The sequence below is a fragment of the Platalea leucorodia genome, assembly GCF_965183815.1.
Source record: "Platalea leucorodia genome assembly, chromosome: 4".
Taxonomy (NCBI): Eukaryota; Metazoa; Chordata; class Aves; order Pelecaniformes; family Threskiornithidae; genus Platalea; species Platalea leucorodia.
In genome coordinates this window covers 94,460,198-94,475,574 of record NC_138826.1, presented here as the reverse complement: position 1 = coordinate 94,475,574, position 15,377 = coordinate 94,460,198, and the positions used below count along the sequence as shown (strand labels likewise).

The 15,377-nt window shown below is 37.0% G+C and overlaps 1 protein-coding gene across 1 annotated transcript; it reads right to left on the bottom strand.

The window, feature by feature from the left end:
• Positions 1 to 3,784: 3,784 nt before the first annotated feature.
• Positions 3,785 to 15,354, bottom strand: PUS7L (pseudouridine synthase 7 like; the record flags this gene model as incomplete). Its single annotated transcript, XM_082309736.1, has 8 exons — positions 3,785 to 4,170; positions 4,805 to 4,858; positions 6,629 to 6,906; positions 8,384 to 8,465; positions 9,992 to 10,090; positions 11,774 to 11,969; positions 13,614 to 13,773; positions 14,460 to 15,354. The coding sequence occupies 8 exons, from the start codon at positions 15,352 to 15,354 to the stop codon at positions 3,847 to 3,849; spliced, it is 2,088 nt and encodes a 695-aa protein (XP_082165862.1). The 3' UTR covers positions 3,785 to 3,846.
• Between the last annotated feature and the right edge of the window lie 23 nt (positions 15,355 to 15,377).

Below are 15,377 nucleotides of genomic sequence, written 5' to 3'. Positions count from 1 at the left end.
TTCTGCAAGAGAAAGGAAAAGAGGTTTGTGCTCATCAGCTGAGTGTAAGAGGTCAAATCACCAGCTGACAGGCACTAACACTAAGAGAGGAGTTAATGGAGTTTTAATGAGCGAGCTGGGCCAATAAGCACACATCTACCTGGCTTCTGAACTGCCTCTGTGATAGGAATGTAATTTAAATCATCTCATTCTGAAAGATATGAAAATTTGTATGTTCTCATTGAGGATAATACTAGTTGTCAAATTTGTAATGAATTACAAGTAACAGGATTTCACAGATTAAGAACATTTGCATTTTTCCCATTCAAATGCACAATTATCTATCATCTGTGCTGAAAAAAATCAACTGGCCATTGAACTTAAAACCCCTTTTGTTAGAAACAGAATCAGAGACCTGTCTTCATTAGTATTAGCAAAGTGCTTTAAGGCTTATCAGAAAAGGATGGTAGCAATAGAAGTACTTAGTAAGATGAGAGATGACTAACACATCAATCTTTTCCTTAAACTCAGATCAGTGCACAATGATTATCTTCTTTTCTAAATGCAGGGGCACAGATGTTTTGCTTGTATAGATTATACTTAGGGATCTGAGTATTGCACTCATACAAAACTCTCTGAATTCAACTGTTCCATGTACATAATCCTGCAAAATAGCTGCTAAGATTAAGAGAATGAATTACAAAGAAATGTCCACTGAAATAAGAAGGATGTTTACCATATAAACACTCTAATAGCTAACCTGACTTTTCCCGAGTAGAACATTCCTACTATAGGAATTTAACCCATGGACACACATAATTAGCTCTTTCGCCTTAAAGTTGCTGAAAGCATTATTTGCTTAAGAAGATTAGTCCTTTTAGCATTCAATAGAAGTACTGACAAATGAGCCTAAAATGATTATAGGGGAGCTCTTTTAACACCATCTTCTGATCTTTTATTTTAAAATAGCATGCCTTTCAGTCAAAAACCTTTTAATTTGACATTTTGTATTTTTCCAAATCAAGGCTCAACTTTTAATACTTTATGTATTTTAATCTTGTATGTGATGAGATGGTTTTCAAGGCTGAGATGTGAGGCTTCAGGTGAGCCACATCGAAGATGACCACAATAGTCTCTTTAAATGGAACTTCAGTGCTAATTTATTTCTTCTGGTCATTGTAACTGCATGCATCTTCCTGTCTGCACTGGAGCACTTTACCATGTCAGTGGTGACAGTACAACTCTTTTTGACCTGTGCTGTACCAAAACGATGTGAGTTAAAAATAATCTTCCAGAAGAGGGTATTTTTAAGGGCAGGTTAAAGACAGAAGAGGTGATACTGAAAAGCAAAGACAGGAACAAAGCTGTCTCAGATGGGTCGTGGCAGGGAAATGGATTTTTCAATCAGTTTGGCTGTATACCATAAACTTGAGGTGTAGAGTAAGCACGGTAATAGAGCGAGCATTGTAAGTTGCCTACAGTGGCTCTGTAGCTATTGTTTGCATGACAGTCTGTTTTCCCATATAAAAGCTAAGGGTCAAATTTTGAATTACTTATACAGACTTACAGCATAATCCTCTTATTTAAGGCAGTGAATTATCTGCATCCTTCATTGCTACGCAGTTTTACACAAGCATTGAAATCACATGAATTACATTTCTATATTTCTATTTTTCCTATTCCTATAATTGTAGGTCTATTTATCAGCCTTGGGAGATGTATCTTACTCAGCTGTTAGCAACAACTGAAAGACTGATGCCATAAACAGAATTCAATTTATATTATTCTCTCTCAGTAAAAATGAGCCGTTTTCCATTTTAGTTTTAAGTCATACTGCCATCTACAGATTGAATAAACACTTGCAATACTCTGTTTAGGATAACGGTAATCCAAGTTGGAAGAGGTCTCTGGTCTCTAGTCCAACTGCCTCCGCAAAACAGGGTTGCCTCTGAGCTCAGACCAGGTTGCCCAGAGCTTTATCCCATTGGGTCTTGGAAACCTCCTCAGATGGAGACTGCACAGCCTCTGGGCAGCCTGTTCCACTGCCTGACTGTCCTCACAGGAGAAAAGTATTTCCTTTTAACCAATCTGAATCTCTCATTTCAATTTATGCTTATTGTCTCTTGTTCTCCTGCCATTCACCCCTATGAAGAGCCTGGCTCCATCTTCTTGCTAACCTCCTCATAGGTACTGAGGAGCTGCTGTTTGTTCCCCCCAAGCCGTCTCTTCTCCAGGTTGAAGGAACCCAGTTCCTTCAGCCTCTCCTCAAATGGCAAGTGCTCCAGTCCCCAAATAGCCTGGAGGCCCTTCGCTGAACTTGCTCCAGTTTTTTGATCTTTCTTGTGCTGGGGATCAAAACTGGTCGTAGAAGTTAAATGTGGTCTAACACATGCTGAAAAATGAGACATAATCCCTTCCCTTGCTCTACTGGCTGTGCCCGTGCTAACACATCCCAGGAGGCTGCTGGTCATCCTTGCTGCCAAGGCAGACGGCTGGCCCGCGTTCAGCTGCCCACTGGGCCCCAGGGCCATTCCTGCAGAGCTGCTCCCCAGCCTGAGCTGCTGCAGGGGTGCTTCCCTCCCAAGGGTCGCACTTTGCGTTTGTCCTTGCTGAATGTCATAAGGTGCCTGTTGGCCTGTTGCTCCAGCATGCCCAGGTTGCCCTGAATGGCAGCCTGATCCTCCAGAGTGTCTATTTGTTCCCTTAATTTGGCGTCATCTGCAAATTTGACGAGGGTGAACTCCATCTCCTCCTTCAGGTCACTGACAAAGACATTAAACAGGATGGGGCCCAGGAGAGACCCCTGTGGTACTCACTCCAGGTAGGGTATGACCCATTAACCACTACTCTCCGAGCCTCATCATCCAGTCTCTTTTTTACCCATCTGGTTGTCCACCCATCCAGACCATAATGTCCTAACCTGGTTTCAAGAATATTGTGCAACAGTGTCAAAAGCCTTGCTAAAGTCAAGCTAAATGACATTTTCTGCTCTCTCCTTTTCCACAAATCCACTCATTTTATCACAGTTGACTTTTTTTTTTTAATTAGGAAAAAAATATAAAATCTTTTTTCCAAGGATGGTACCATTAACTTTTTTTTTGCCACCATAAGGCTTTACAGTAACAGGAATAAAGTCTGCATCCTGTAAACAATAAATCAGGGTTTTGGTTTTATTATAAATGGTTTTGCAGTTATGTTAATTACTCACCTCGTCTTGATGAACTTACTTGAATAGGCACTAACTAACAGTTATGCACTACTTAATCCTGGAATCCTTAGCATTAACTTAAGTTGGGGGGTTCACCAAATGTATCAGATGACTTGTCACTGTTGACTCAGGACTTTTACCTTTTAACACTTGGTGCCTGAACACAATGAAAACACAATATATTTAGCGAACCCCAGCAGAGCAACTTTTCAGTTAGGTACCTGTAGGCTGTAAACTTGTAACATTATTACTTGAACAGCATTTAGTATAAACCATTTAAAAAAAAAAAATATTATGAAATAAAAGATACCTTTGTTTGCTGCAAACATTTTTCCAGGATTTAACTTTGCAAGTCAGATGTCTATGCAAATATGAATTTCACGCTTGCAGCCCATGGCTTCTTTAAGTTCTGTTAAACCTGCCTGGCATAACACAGAGCTTTGTTCCAATGCATGCAAGGATTTGCATTTAGGGCTTGAAATGGTTTTGGAACATTCCAAATGGTTTTGTTGGGTTTTTTTTCCTAAGAAGTATGAATCCCAATCTATGAATTTTTCCTATTCTTGCCTTCAACCTGTTATTCTCCCTTACTTTCTTGGCATTATACATAAAATATCACCATTGTATAATATTCCTGCGATCCTTCATGAACTGGAATCTTAAAAGTCACATTTCATTATTTCTCTCAGACAGACTGTTGCATAACATGAAGGATCAAGGTCAAATGATATATGAAGAGAGACTCTTGATTCATTCAGATGGTTGTCTTCAATTTCAATTCCTTTTTCACTGTCTTCCAAAAAATATGACAGATTCTGAACATTTTTCAAAATGGGTCTGTAGCATCCAGGTATATTCAGCTGTAATGGAGGCACTCTGAATTTGCACATCTGCAGCTCATCCTTAGAAAGCCTTTCATGGTACCATTGCCCAACTTTATTACTGGGATACTTGATACTGTGTCCCACCATTGGAAGAACCACCTTCAAAGAAAAAAAACAGAACAACAAACATATTTGAAATAAAGCCCACAAAGTCCCCTTTAAATAAATGTGATTACCATATTAAATGTATCTAAATCTTGTGCTTTAGGGCCTGAAATAGTAAAACAGCAGCTTCTCTTGTGAAATAAAGCTGTGCAAGGCGGGTATCTTGGATGTAATTAAAGCAGAAAAATAATCAATGTATCAGGATTCCTAAAACAAACTAGAAATATACTAACATGAATTGCCTTGCTTGTTGGGAAAGATACAGCAATAAAGACATTAAGTTGCCTATGTAAGACTTCACAACTATGCACTCTGAACCTTCAAAAATTAGAACGTCAGCTGCTCTTGAATGTTTTTCCCAGTAGACTGAAAAAATTTTTGAAGTATTTACATTCAGCTTCAAGATAAATATTGCCATACTGCAAATGACACTATACTTATTTCCATTACAAAGTAAATATTCTTTCGTCCTGTTTGTTATGAAAGTGGAGATTAGTTCACATGTGTTCTGTTTAATGTGCATTCGGGCAAGGAAAAAGACTGCACCAGTTAATCACATTATTTTCAAAACAAAACATTTTAATCAAATAAAGAGACCAACAACTCAGAATTTTTCATACAGACTTACTTGGTTTATAGAGTATTTGTTAGCTGACTCTTCTGCAGCAGTGACTACATGAACCTGACAAGACATTTAAGAATTAAAAAAAAAAAAAAAATTTTAAAAATAAAACATACACTTTATTTTAGGAATTATATACTGTACTCCCAAACTTGTAAAGGATTCGAAGGTTATTTGACAACTACAAGGACAATAATCTATTTCAGATATGAAAAATAGTAGAGATGCTTAATATAAAGCAAACTGTTTACTGGTAAATGGTGTTGCATTAAGTATTTACTGATGCTAGCTACCACTGATCAGCAAACTATCACTACAAACTCATATTCTTTGAGTTTAAAGTTAACTGTACCAATGCAATCTTGTGCTATACCAGCAAAAGCAAAAATACTAAGAAAAATGTTTTATATTAAATAGGAATATAGCTATGTTAAACTCAGTAACTCAATACTGAATTTGATACCTCTGCTTTTCATTTTATTTGATCTACTTGTTTTATTAACATTCACTCTAGAAAATATCATTGAAGAAAAATCACAATGGAAACAGAAGCCACTCTACAGGGACTGGAGATTATTCAGTAACCTTCCAAGTGCTCTTGCTTTCAAATTTGTAAGATGTTCACTCAAAAGAAATGAGATGCATTCTGCCTATGCACACATCTGTTTATTATCCAGGAAAACACTGCAAAATTTTATGCCTTATCATCAGGAGATCAGGAGAAAGATAGAATCATAGAATCATTTAGGTTGGAAAAGAACTTCAAGATCATTGAATTTTATCTTGATTTGATCTGATCAATCCAGCTGTAAACCTAACACTGCCAAGTCCACCACTAAACCACATCCCTAAGCACCATGTCTACCTGTCTTTTAAATACCTCCAGGGATGGGGACTCAACCACTTCCCTGGGCAGCCTGTTCCAGTGCTTGACAACCCTTTCAGTGAAGAAATTTTTCCTAATATCCAATCTAAACCTCCCCTGGCGCAACTTGAGGCCATTTCTTCTTGTCCTATCGCTTGCTACTCGGGAAAAGAGACCCAACCGCTTCCACAATAAGAAAAAGGTATGGTAACCCTGAAAGAAGACGTGGCTTCAGAAGGGACTTCAGCAAGCCAAGGCCTGGGACCAGCATACACTCCACTGCTGGCTTCTTCTCATTGGCTCACCCATGGCTCCATGCACAGCACCCAGGCTGTGCTGTGGGCGAGCAGAAGCACCCCCTTGCCCTTTACTACTTTCCCAAGACGACTGCTGCATTTTTCAAACAGCTGCTAAGAGTTTAGACCCACTGTCAATATGTTTTAATTGCCTGAGTAAGTGAAATTGTGCTACACACGCTCTGACTGTGTAGCTGCAACGAGATTACCAGTTCAGTCTGAGGCCTCCTTTCACCATGGGCTTACATTCATTAATATATGTAACGGGAAAGTCTGATCTGGAGAGCAAGACTCAGATCTGCACTGACTGATAATATAGGCACACCCAGAGCCTACTCTGAAGGTTTTGCCCAGTCAGATCCTAAGAAGAGCATTATATACCATGCAGGCTAAATTCTTACATATACCGATTTTGACATTCTGTTCCTTCTTCTCACTTGAATAAAATGAACAGTCAGAACAGATAAAAGCTGCTAATATACATCTGGCTTATACACTTATTCATGGTAAATCAGAAGAATCTACATCACTTTTTTCACCTTTGTCACTAATATTAAATATTTTAATGAATAAACCAAAATAAAAGCATTAGAGTATGTCTGAGTATGTATTCAACTGCATTAAGCTTTTTTTTTTTTTTTTTACAAGAACTATTTTGTGAAGACTCACCTTGTCACTCAGGGAAACACTTTCATCATTTTCTTCTGAGAAGACAAGATCACCCTCAACAACTTTTGAACCATAGATCTCCAGTCTATATGATGCTGCTTCATTCCAAATTTTACTGCAATAAGCATGGACATAGAATACGCGCATGGAATGAGGAATATTGAGCCATCCTTTGGTACAACCTTCATGATTTACACCGTAGCGATTTAAAGCTCGTAGCAACATCTTCTCTCTCACTTTAAATTCTGGCAGCATCACAAGTGCACCCTTTGCATCTTCTGATATAAAAAAAAAAATAACCATATAAGTAATCCCTGATTTTTCAAATATTACCTGTCAGGAAAAAATACACTTAAGAAGATGAAATAATCAGGTAGGGAAAAATGGTGTCAGTCTAACCTCTTTATGCTGACTTTTAGGTTATTATTCCCTTTCCTTCAATGCGTCATGTTAGACAAATTTTGTCTTAGATGCCTATCAACACAGTCCCATGAATTCTATTCTATTTCATGCAGTATAAACTAAACTAGCTGTCATTCAGCCTACTTTGCATTGTTTTTTTATTTTTAGAAACTTACTTCATCACTCCAAAGTTTTTTTTTAGATTGGGTAACTGAAAACCAAGCTCTATAAGAACAATAAATCTCTACTTTACATCATTTGAGAACATGTATTTCATAGAGGGTTAAAAAAAGGTCTTTATTTTAAAGGTACAATTTGCATTGGCCACTGGGAAGCCTGAGCCTCAACCAAGAGGAAAATACATTTAATCAGATTTGTACTACGTTATATTAATGTTGTACGTTTAAAATTTTATGGTTTACATATTTTCTCATTACAAGTGATTATCTGCCGAAGCCTTTTGCATAGACTTTTACCTTTTGCTTTCTGGAAAAGGCAAGCAGCTGTTTTCAGAGTCCACATCAATGTCTCTCCATGCATCATACAGCAATGTATAGCACAGAATGATTCACCGTATCTTTTTTGTGAAATGAAATGTATCTGTGTCTCTTGAAGCTATATATCATAGTTGTTCTGTCAATCTACAGTGATAAGCAGGCTAATAGATGTGGAATATTTGAAAAGAACAAATATATTTATTTGAAGTCGAGAGCAACTCCAAATTTTTAGTTTTGGAGAGAAAGTTAAGTTGAATGATAAATCAATAAATATGACAAACAGCGCATTTTACTCAGCATACTTCTGCCTTTGACATATTTTATTGATTTTAGTTCAAGACAGAAAGAAGGTAGATCACAGGAAAGCACGGAAGAGATACATAATTAAAGAGATGTAAAAGCAAAGCCCAAAGGTGCAAAAAGCAAGAGCTAAGGTTGTTATAGAAATCTCAGAAAATTAGATGCTCACATGTGGTAAGTTCTGAGTATGAGCTGGGTGTCTCATTCCTGTATACTTCCTTTATTACCGAGAAGTTTATATTCCAAAAGCAGGCAGTTGGAAGGAGGCTAAAACTGCTTTGATAAAATTATCTTAGTCTTTTCCAGCATTATGCTATACAGCATTTGTTTCTATACTGTCTTGCACCTGAAGTACATCAGTTTTCCACTATTTTGCACCTTCAGGGCCTCATCCTCATCTAATTTTTAACTGTGCTAGTCTACTGAGTTCTGCAGAATAAGCTAGTAAGTGGTATAAAGCAGCAGCAAAATAAAAAGTATCTCTCTGTGCAACGTCACCTTATTCCCTCACAATACTGAGCCTCAATAAATATATAGACAATTTAACTGGACATACCAGTTTGAAGAAAGTATCTTTTTGCGTTGTTTACAGGGTCATCAGTATCTTCGGGCGTGAAGAATAACTTCACAGCTTTCACCTTTAAAGAACAATATTAATAATTTATATTTTTTTGCATTTAAATATAACTATTTGTCAACTAAACAGACAATCATGCATCCAATTCTGTGTTAACATATTCTGTAACCTCTCAAAATTATATCAGTTCTTTAAGGTCAAATTCTCCCTTTCACAGAAGATGTCATGAACAGCAAACCAATGTGGTTGTGTTCCTTCTCAGATTAAAGAAAGGTTTTAGTCACACAGAAGACACAAGACAGCTTTCAAAGCTCTATGAGAAATCAGTCACTCTTATTGAACATCCATTTTGTAATGCCATCATTCTGTCTTCTTTCCCTTTTGCAAGTTTCATACAGAATTTAGACTGAACACTTTCCACAGTTTCACACGGAGGGACAACGATCTCTCTTTTTTCTTTTTTATACTGATCTGTATTAGTTTAGATGACACTGTGACAGGGAAAACACTACACTAAACTCTGCTACTTGAAACACCAGTGGAGCCACACAATTTGCTAGCACTTATACAAACCTGTGACATCCGGTTCTTCTCCTCCTCTGTATTGGACTGTGCAAGCACATACTGGCACATTTCTAATACAAATAGTAGTGCCTACATGTTTTAAATTGAAAAGTACCTGCGTTAAGACTAGATATTTAAATCATTACTCTTCAGCAACTGGCACCTGGTAGCAACTGCTAGCATACTAGAATTCAAAATGTCAGATACATCAACAGTAATTTTTATGGGCTGCCCTCAAATTTTGATTCTTCTTATATTTGGAGGATAAGTTTTCCTGACTTTTCTCAGGATCAAAACAAGATTAGAAGAAAAGGATACTCAAGTATTCATTTGATTTTGTAGTGCCTGATTCTGTTTTAGACCTGTGCCAAGTACTATACCATATACATTGAAAAGTATATGATTCCTAGCTTATAAATTATTACTTAAGAAATAAGCTCTCCTTAGCTTACATGGGAGCAATTGCTCAGAACTAAGAGTTTGGGAAAGTAGCCAAGGAATAATGGAAAGCAGCAATCTCTTCTATATAGCAGATGAATTACTGTGGTATTGAAAAAGCAAATCCTTTCATTTGATCCTATGTAATATCTTGTGACATTTTTAAGAAGTATATAGACCCCCAGCAGGATAAAGAGGCTACAAGTTAGGAGGCAATCAGGACCATGAATAAACATTGTATAAAGATTCCTTCATTTTAGTGTTCAAACCCTGTCTGGAATGCAGCCACTTTCCTGCCAAGTGACATGATGATGATCACAATCACATACCAATCATAGACAGAAGAATCACTTCCTGAACTATTTAAAGCTGCACCTGCTGTTCAAAAAAGATTTTTTGTTTCGGTATGAAGATCTTCATGCTTATGTTGTTGTCAAAACGATCTGGCAATTACTTCCAGCACACATATGGGTTTATCTCACAAATGAAATTGTACACTGGGAAGGTCAACTCCAGTGCTAGACATTGCAATGGTAACGTGAAATTAACTTGACAGTAACTACTTAAATTACAAAATGAAAATACCATTTTTTCATTCAGTAAAGCCAATCCTATTTGATCTGTCTGAACGTTTTGTCCTTGTCCAAATCGCTGAGGTCCGTAGTAATTTACAAAACCTTTTGTCTAGAATGATAAAGAATAAATATGTTAAAAGCATGAAAATACCAGGTACAATTAGTAAGACTAAGTGTACAACACACATACATCTACGTTTACATCCAAAATGCATACAAACTGCTTCTTTAAGCAGAAATAATACATAACAAAATCACAGCTTATGGTTCATTACAATATTTAGCACCTAATTTAGAAACATCTAAAAAGACAACCAAGTTCTATCATTGTCTTCACTTTCATAAAAAAATAGGTAAATGAAACAAAATTATTTCTATATAGTTAATTATTATAAATACAACTACTGGTCAAGTCAAAGTAATCGAGCTTCTTATATGCGCCAAATTATGAAATCTCTACTACTCAAGCAAATGTGGCATAGCACAGGTAATGAACGGTAACCACTGTTGGACATTTTTTCTTAAAAATACTAATCTTTTTTCACATGAGATCATTTGTATCATTATTACAATAGTAAAGACCAAGAGTGAGCATTTCTGTTAATTGGGATATTAAGTCTCCTAATGAGTTCTAAGTCACATGTAGGCAGTAAAAGCACAGCCACGTGACCCAATGAGAACATCCTTTTCTAGAAAATAACAAGTAAGCAAGGAGTAGACAAGCAAAAAAAATATGATATTTGTTTTGGAAATGGTTATTCGGTTCAAATTATATAACCTTGCTTTGGACATCCTTAGGTCCCATATGTGATTTTGTTTTCATGGAAGATGAAAAGTCCATATTTTGGATTAACACATATGCTGGTTTTGTCATTCATCATCTGACCAGTAAGCTAAATCTAATAAAGCAAGACACACAATCATAGGAACTTGTGTTCATTTTCCAAACTGCAAAACAAAAAACCAGTCAGATGGAGCAGAGAGAGAGAGAAAAGCATTAAAGTACCAGTTGAATGCTTTTTTCGATAATAAAATTAATTTCCAAAATATATGGAATGTATTTTGCTTTTGCACACTGGGTAGTTTTCATTCAAGTCTTTATTCCTGGATTAATCTTAAAGTAATTTGTATTATGGTTATTACTTAGAAAGACAGGGCAAGAAAATCACTGCTGTACAAAACACGGAAAGTTTTTCTTTTCCATGATTTTCTTTTACTTTTCTCAGTGATTTAAGAATGTCTGATGATGGGGTTTTCTTCAGGGACTAAGGATAACAGCAATCAAAATCCACTGAATTTCAGGGGATCTTCTTTCTCTGCTATGGATGTTTCACATGTATTTATGCCATGAAAGTACGCAGTTTTTCACCTGAGCCAACCATGCATGTTCCTCACATGACCAAAAAAGTCAACCAGTTGATACGTGTAACTATATTGTTTCACGCTGTCAACTGCCACAGTGAAACGCATCACTTTGGTTGGCCTTAGGTCTGTGCAGCTCATATATCCATGCTCATTTGCCACCCAATTTCCCATCTGTCTTGCTGCACCACTCTGGGGTCTGCAGTCTGTAACACAGAATGAATGCACTTATCGTCCCTCCTTGGAAGGCACCTTTACTCCTGTGACTGCTTAAGTAATGCAGGAAAGACACAAAATAGCAGAAAGCATCAGAAGCGGGGAATAGTGCCATTATTGTGGTATTACAAGCATTTTCTTTAAAAGTACTTTTTTTTTCTACAGCACAGAATTAAAACTCTGTTCATTATTGGCAACCATGAGGCTTTTTTACCTCAACGTTTTCCATTGCTTCAGATATTCTCTCTTTCAAGTCTGCAGAAGAGTCATGACTGTGGCGTTTGAGATCTCTCACAACTATATCAAAGCGATTGCCCTTCAGCTGACCAAGCCTAAGGTGCTGGCATGCTGAATGGATGTTGTGTATTCTCATGCCCTTTTTTTCCATCTTGCTTCCAATTTCTTTCAACCTGCATAAATAATTGGGAGAAGTTATGAACCATCCTCTACTAAAGCTATCCAACTTCTAATAAATGTCTTCTTCAACTTTGCACTAGAATTAAAAACACTTAAAAAAACAAGGGCCTTAAACCAGATTATTATGAGAAAACCAAATCAAATGCAGAGATAGAAGTCGTAAAATCTAGTTGTAGTCCAGAAATACTTTCTAAGTGTTTGCTTCATTTGCACTTATATTCTGTAGCTTGACAGATATTGGAATGAAGCAATTCATTGAACTTTCTCAAGGCAACTGAACTGAATTTTTCATTTTTTTATTGAAAAACAAAAGTAATTTACTCTTCAGTCCTAAAAATCTGCTTTTCATTAAAAAAAAAAAAAAAGAAAAAGAAAAAGTAATGCGCTCTAGCAGACTCCAAAACACAATTGCTCTTTCTTGGTCAGCCTTAACAAAAACAAACTGAGCGCACTGATTCTCTGGGTATGCTTGCACATGCTTGTAATTGGAAACACAGCTGACAGTTCAAGTATTTGCCCTTTAAAGTATCCACTCAGTCTCTTTGTTCTTCTGTCTAAGTAACAGTCATTCAAATCAAAGGAAACTTTCAGCATAACAGCTTATATTCTAAGCAATATTTTAATAACCTTATAAATTAATTATTTATAAAAACTATTTATTTTCCCTGTTATGCTAGTGGCTTGGAACCATTTTAACTATTTTGCTTAATCATTTAAACATTAATGCAAAGTTTTACTAATTCTCTCTTGAACAACTGGCCCTACAGCCCAGTTTGCAGTGGAATTTTACTATCGATAGACATCTTTGTAAGTAATAAATCCTAAAAACATAAGTTCTACTTTCCTTTATTTGCAAAGTGTACTTTTTTGCTAAGACCAAAAACCACTAGAAAGTTGAAGCTGAGGAAGCAATAAGTTATGGTTTTGACTCCAGCATTTTTACTGTTCCTATGGCAGAACTTTATATATAATTTTTTACCCGCTGAGCTGGCTACAGAGAGTAACAAAAACGAGGAATGGAAAGGCATGTCTTGCATTATTGACACATTATTCAGAATGTATTTTCTGCCCTCAGGTTTGGTGATACCTTCTCTGCTTAGTCTCATGTTTCTAAACTGAACAGTACAATAGAAGTTGATACTTAACACTCAAAGACAGCATCTGTCCAAAGTATATTTGTAATGTAATTTGTAATATTTTAGTTTTGTAGCCGTATAAAGCTTTTAAGTTGTTGTCTGTGAACCACAAGGCAATACTTTGACAGTGTGTGGAAACCTGTTGCGTCATGTGGTATAGGCTTCTTCTCGGTTCCAGCTAGTGGGTGGTATTTAAGAAATTGTGAAGTGGATCCCATGAGCATGAATTGGAAGGATACTGTCCCAGGAGATATAGTACATTCATATTATGAAAAATACAGAGAGGGGCGAGAATTTTTCCTTAAATTTCAACACTGGGGGACTTCAGCACTAAGCTATATATTCCCTAAAGCCACAAAATATTAAAGCCATTTCCACTGTGCTCTAATACAGGAGAAGGGAAGACACATCAATAAGAACATTTCAGAAGACTGTATCACGTTGGTACTTATTAACATATACAAATATGTGCTAAACTGAATGCACCCAGGTTGTTAGTACCTCTCAGGAGTCACCTTCTTCACAACCATAGGTTGGTAAGTAATAGCCTTCTTATCTTTGATGCCAGCGTAACTGAAGTCTGAAGGAAGAACACCAAGTTCAGCAGCCAAGAAGCCGATTGCTTCCAGTGTTTCCAGATTTTCTTTCTGAAGGGTGAAAGCTGAAACAATCATCTCAGAATTATTAGGAATTTGCACTTCTAAATCATAGAGGTGTTCTGCCATGACAGATGGGCAGGTTCTTCCCTTCAAACTATAATAGCATTGGAAACTGCAAAGAAACAGTCCTCCCACCCCACAAAACCAAAGGAAATGAGACTTTTTTAAGTATTGAAAGAGAAAAATAAAGACACAGTAAAAACTCTTGGAACAACCAGAAACCCCTGGTGCCTTTAAAAAATTGTACCTGATAAAATGCAACACAATTCAATGAACACATATTGACTTATTGCTAGAAATGTTCTCTATATCAGAAACCAACTGTTTTAAGGAATGAGATCATAAATCAAATTTGACCTTAGTAACTTCTCCAACATCTAGATGCATCTTCTAAAATCCCCCAATTACTTTCAAGGAAAGCTAGCACACAGGGAACAACACAGAGTTAGTGCTACAACCAAAAGAACTGTAACAATTATCACTGAACAGTTTATGTAAAATCATTGCAGTAACTTCATTCATCCATCTCATTCTCCAGTGATGTAACTACACTGCATTTATAATGATTTATTTCAGTATAAACAACAGGTCAAGCAGGCCTATGTATCATATAAAAATTATTCCAAGTCTGAGTCTTACTAAAGAACACCAAAATAGCCGACACTTTCACTAAAAATGTAATATTTACCTGTATAAAGATCTTGTTTTTCCTGAAAACCACCAGCAGACCTTTTTCTGGACCAACTTTTTTCTCGAAATCGTACCATTATTGACATATTTGGCTGATCATTGACATCTGTCATGGTAAAAGACTTTGTTTCTAAAAGTTTTCCAAATTTTCTACTGATAAAGTGGTGGACTACTTTTCTGTGCTCTTTGTTTCCATCGGGCTCAAAAGAAAATGTAGAATTTTCTAGCTTTGCATCTAAAAATTTAAAGAAATCACTTGTTTCCTTTTCAGTCACTAACTGACAAAGTTCTCTGTAATCAGCATTTCCTTTTACAATCATTTCATTGTCTTTTGTAAGAGTAACTAGAAAGGGGAATTTCTGCCTAACAGCACTGTGTAAATCAGCTCGATTTTTCTTGTCCAATATAGGTCCGAGCGAGAACTCCCTAGTGCCAGCATCAGCATTATTTTCCAAGTCCCATGCGTTCTTCAGATCACAAGCAAACTTATTAAGCAGTTCACTCATGGGCTTGCCTAGTAAGGAATCCAATACACTGGCTTCCTTGAGGCCAGATTTCGGTTCAGGTTCACCCTCATCTGGGTTTTTGTTAGGGGATGCAGAACAGTCGCCTCCTGCCCGGCTTGGGTCACGCTCCGACGGACTGGGCGTACCACCACAACAGCCCTCGGCACATGGACCGGGAGACTCCCTTCTCAGCTTTTTGGGTTGCTGCAGGCCTGGGCTATTTTGTTCTAGCAGCGCTTCACTGGTTTTCTGAAGTGATTCAGCCCGGGTATCCCTAAGTAAGTGTTCGGGCATCTCGATTTCTGTCACTACAAAGTCACTCGGTGAGTTTTTGATAGTACCACAGAAGCCAGTGTGGTCAGTCACGTAGCTGAAGGCCCGAAGCATGGCTCCCCTGCTTCCCCGGCTCC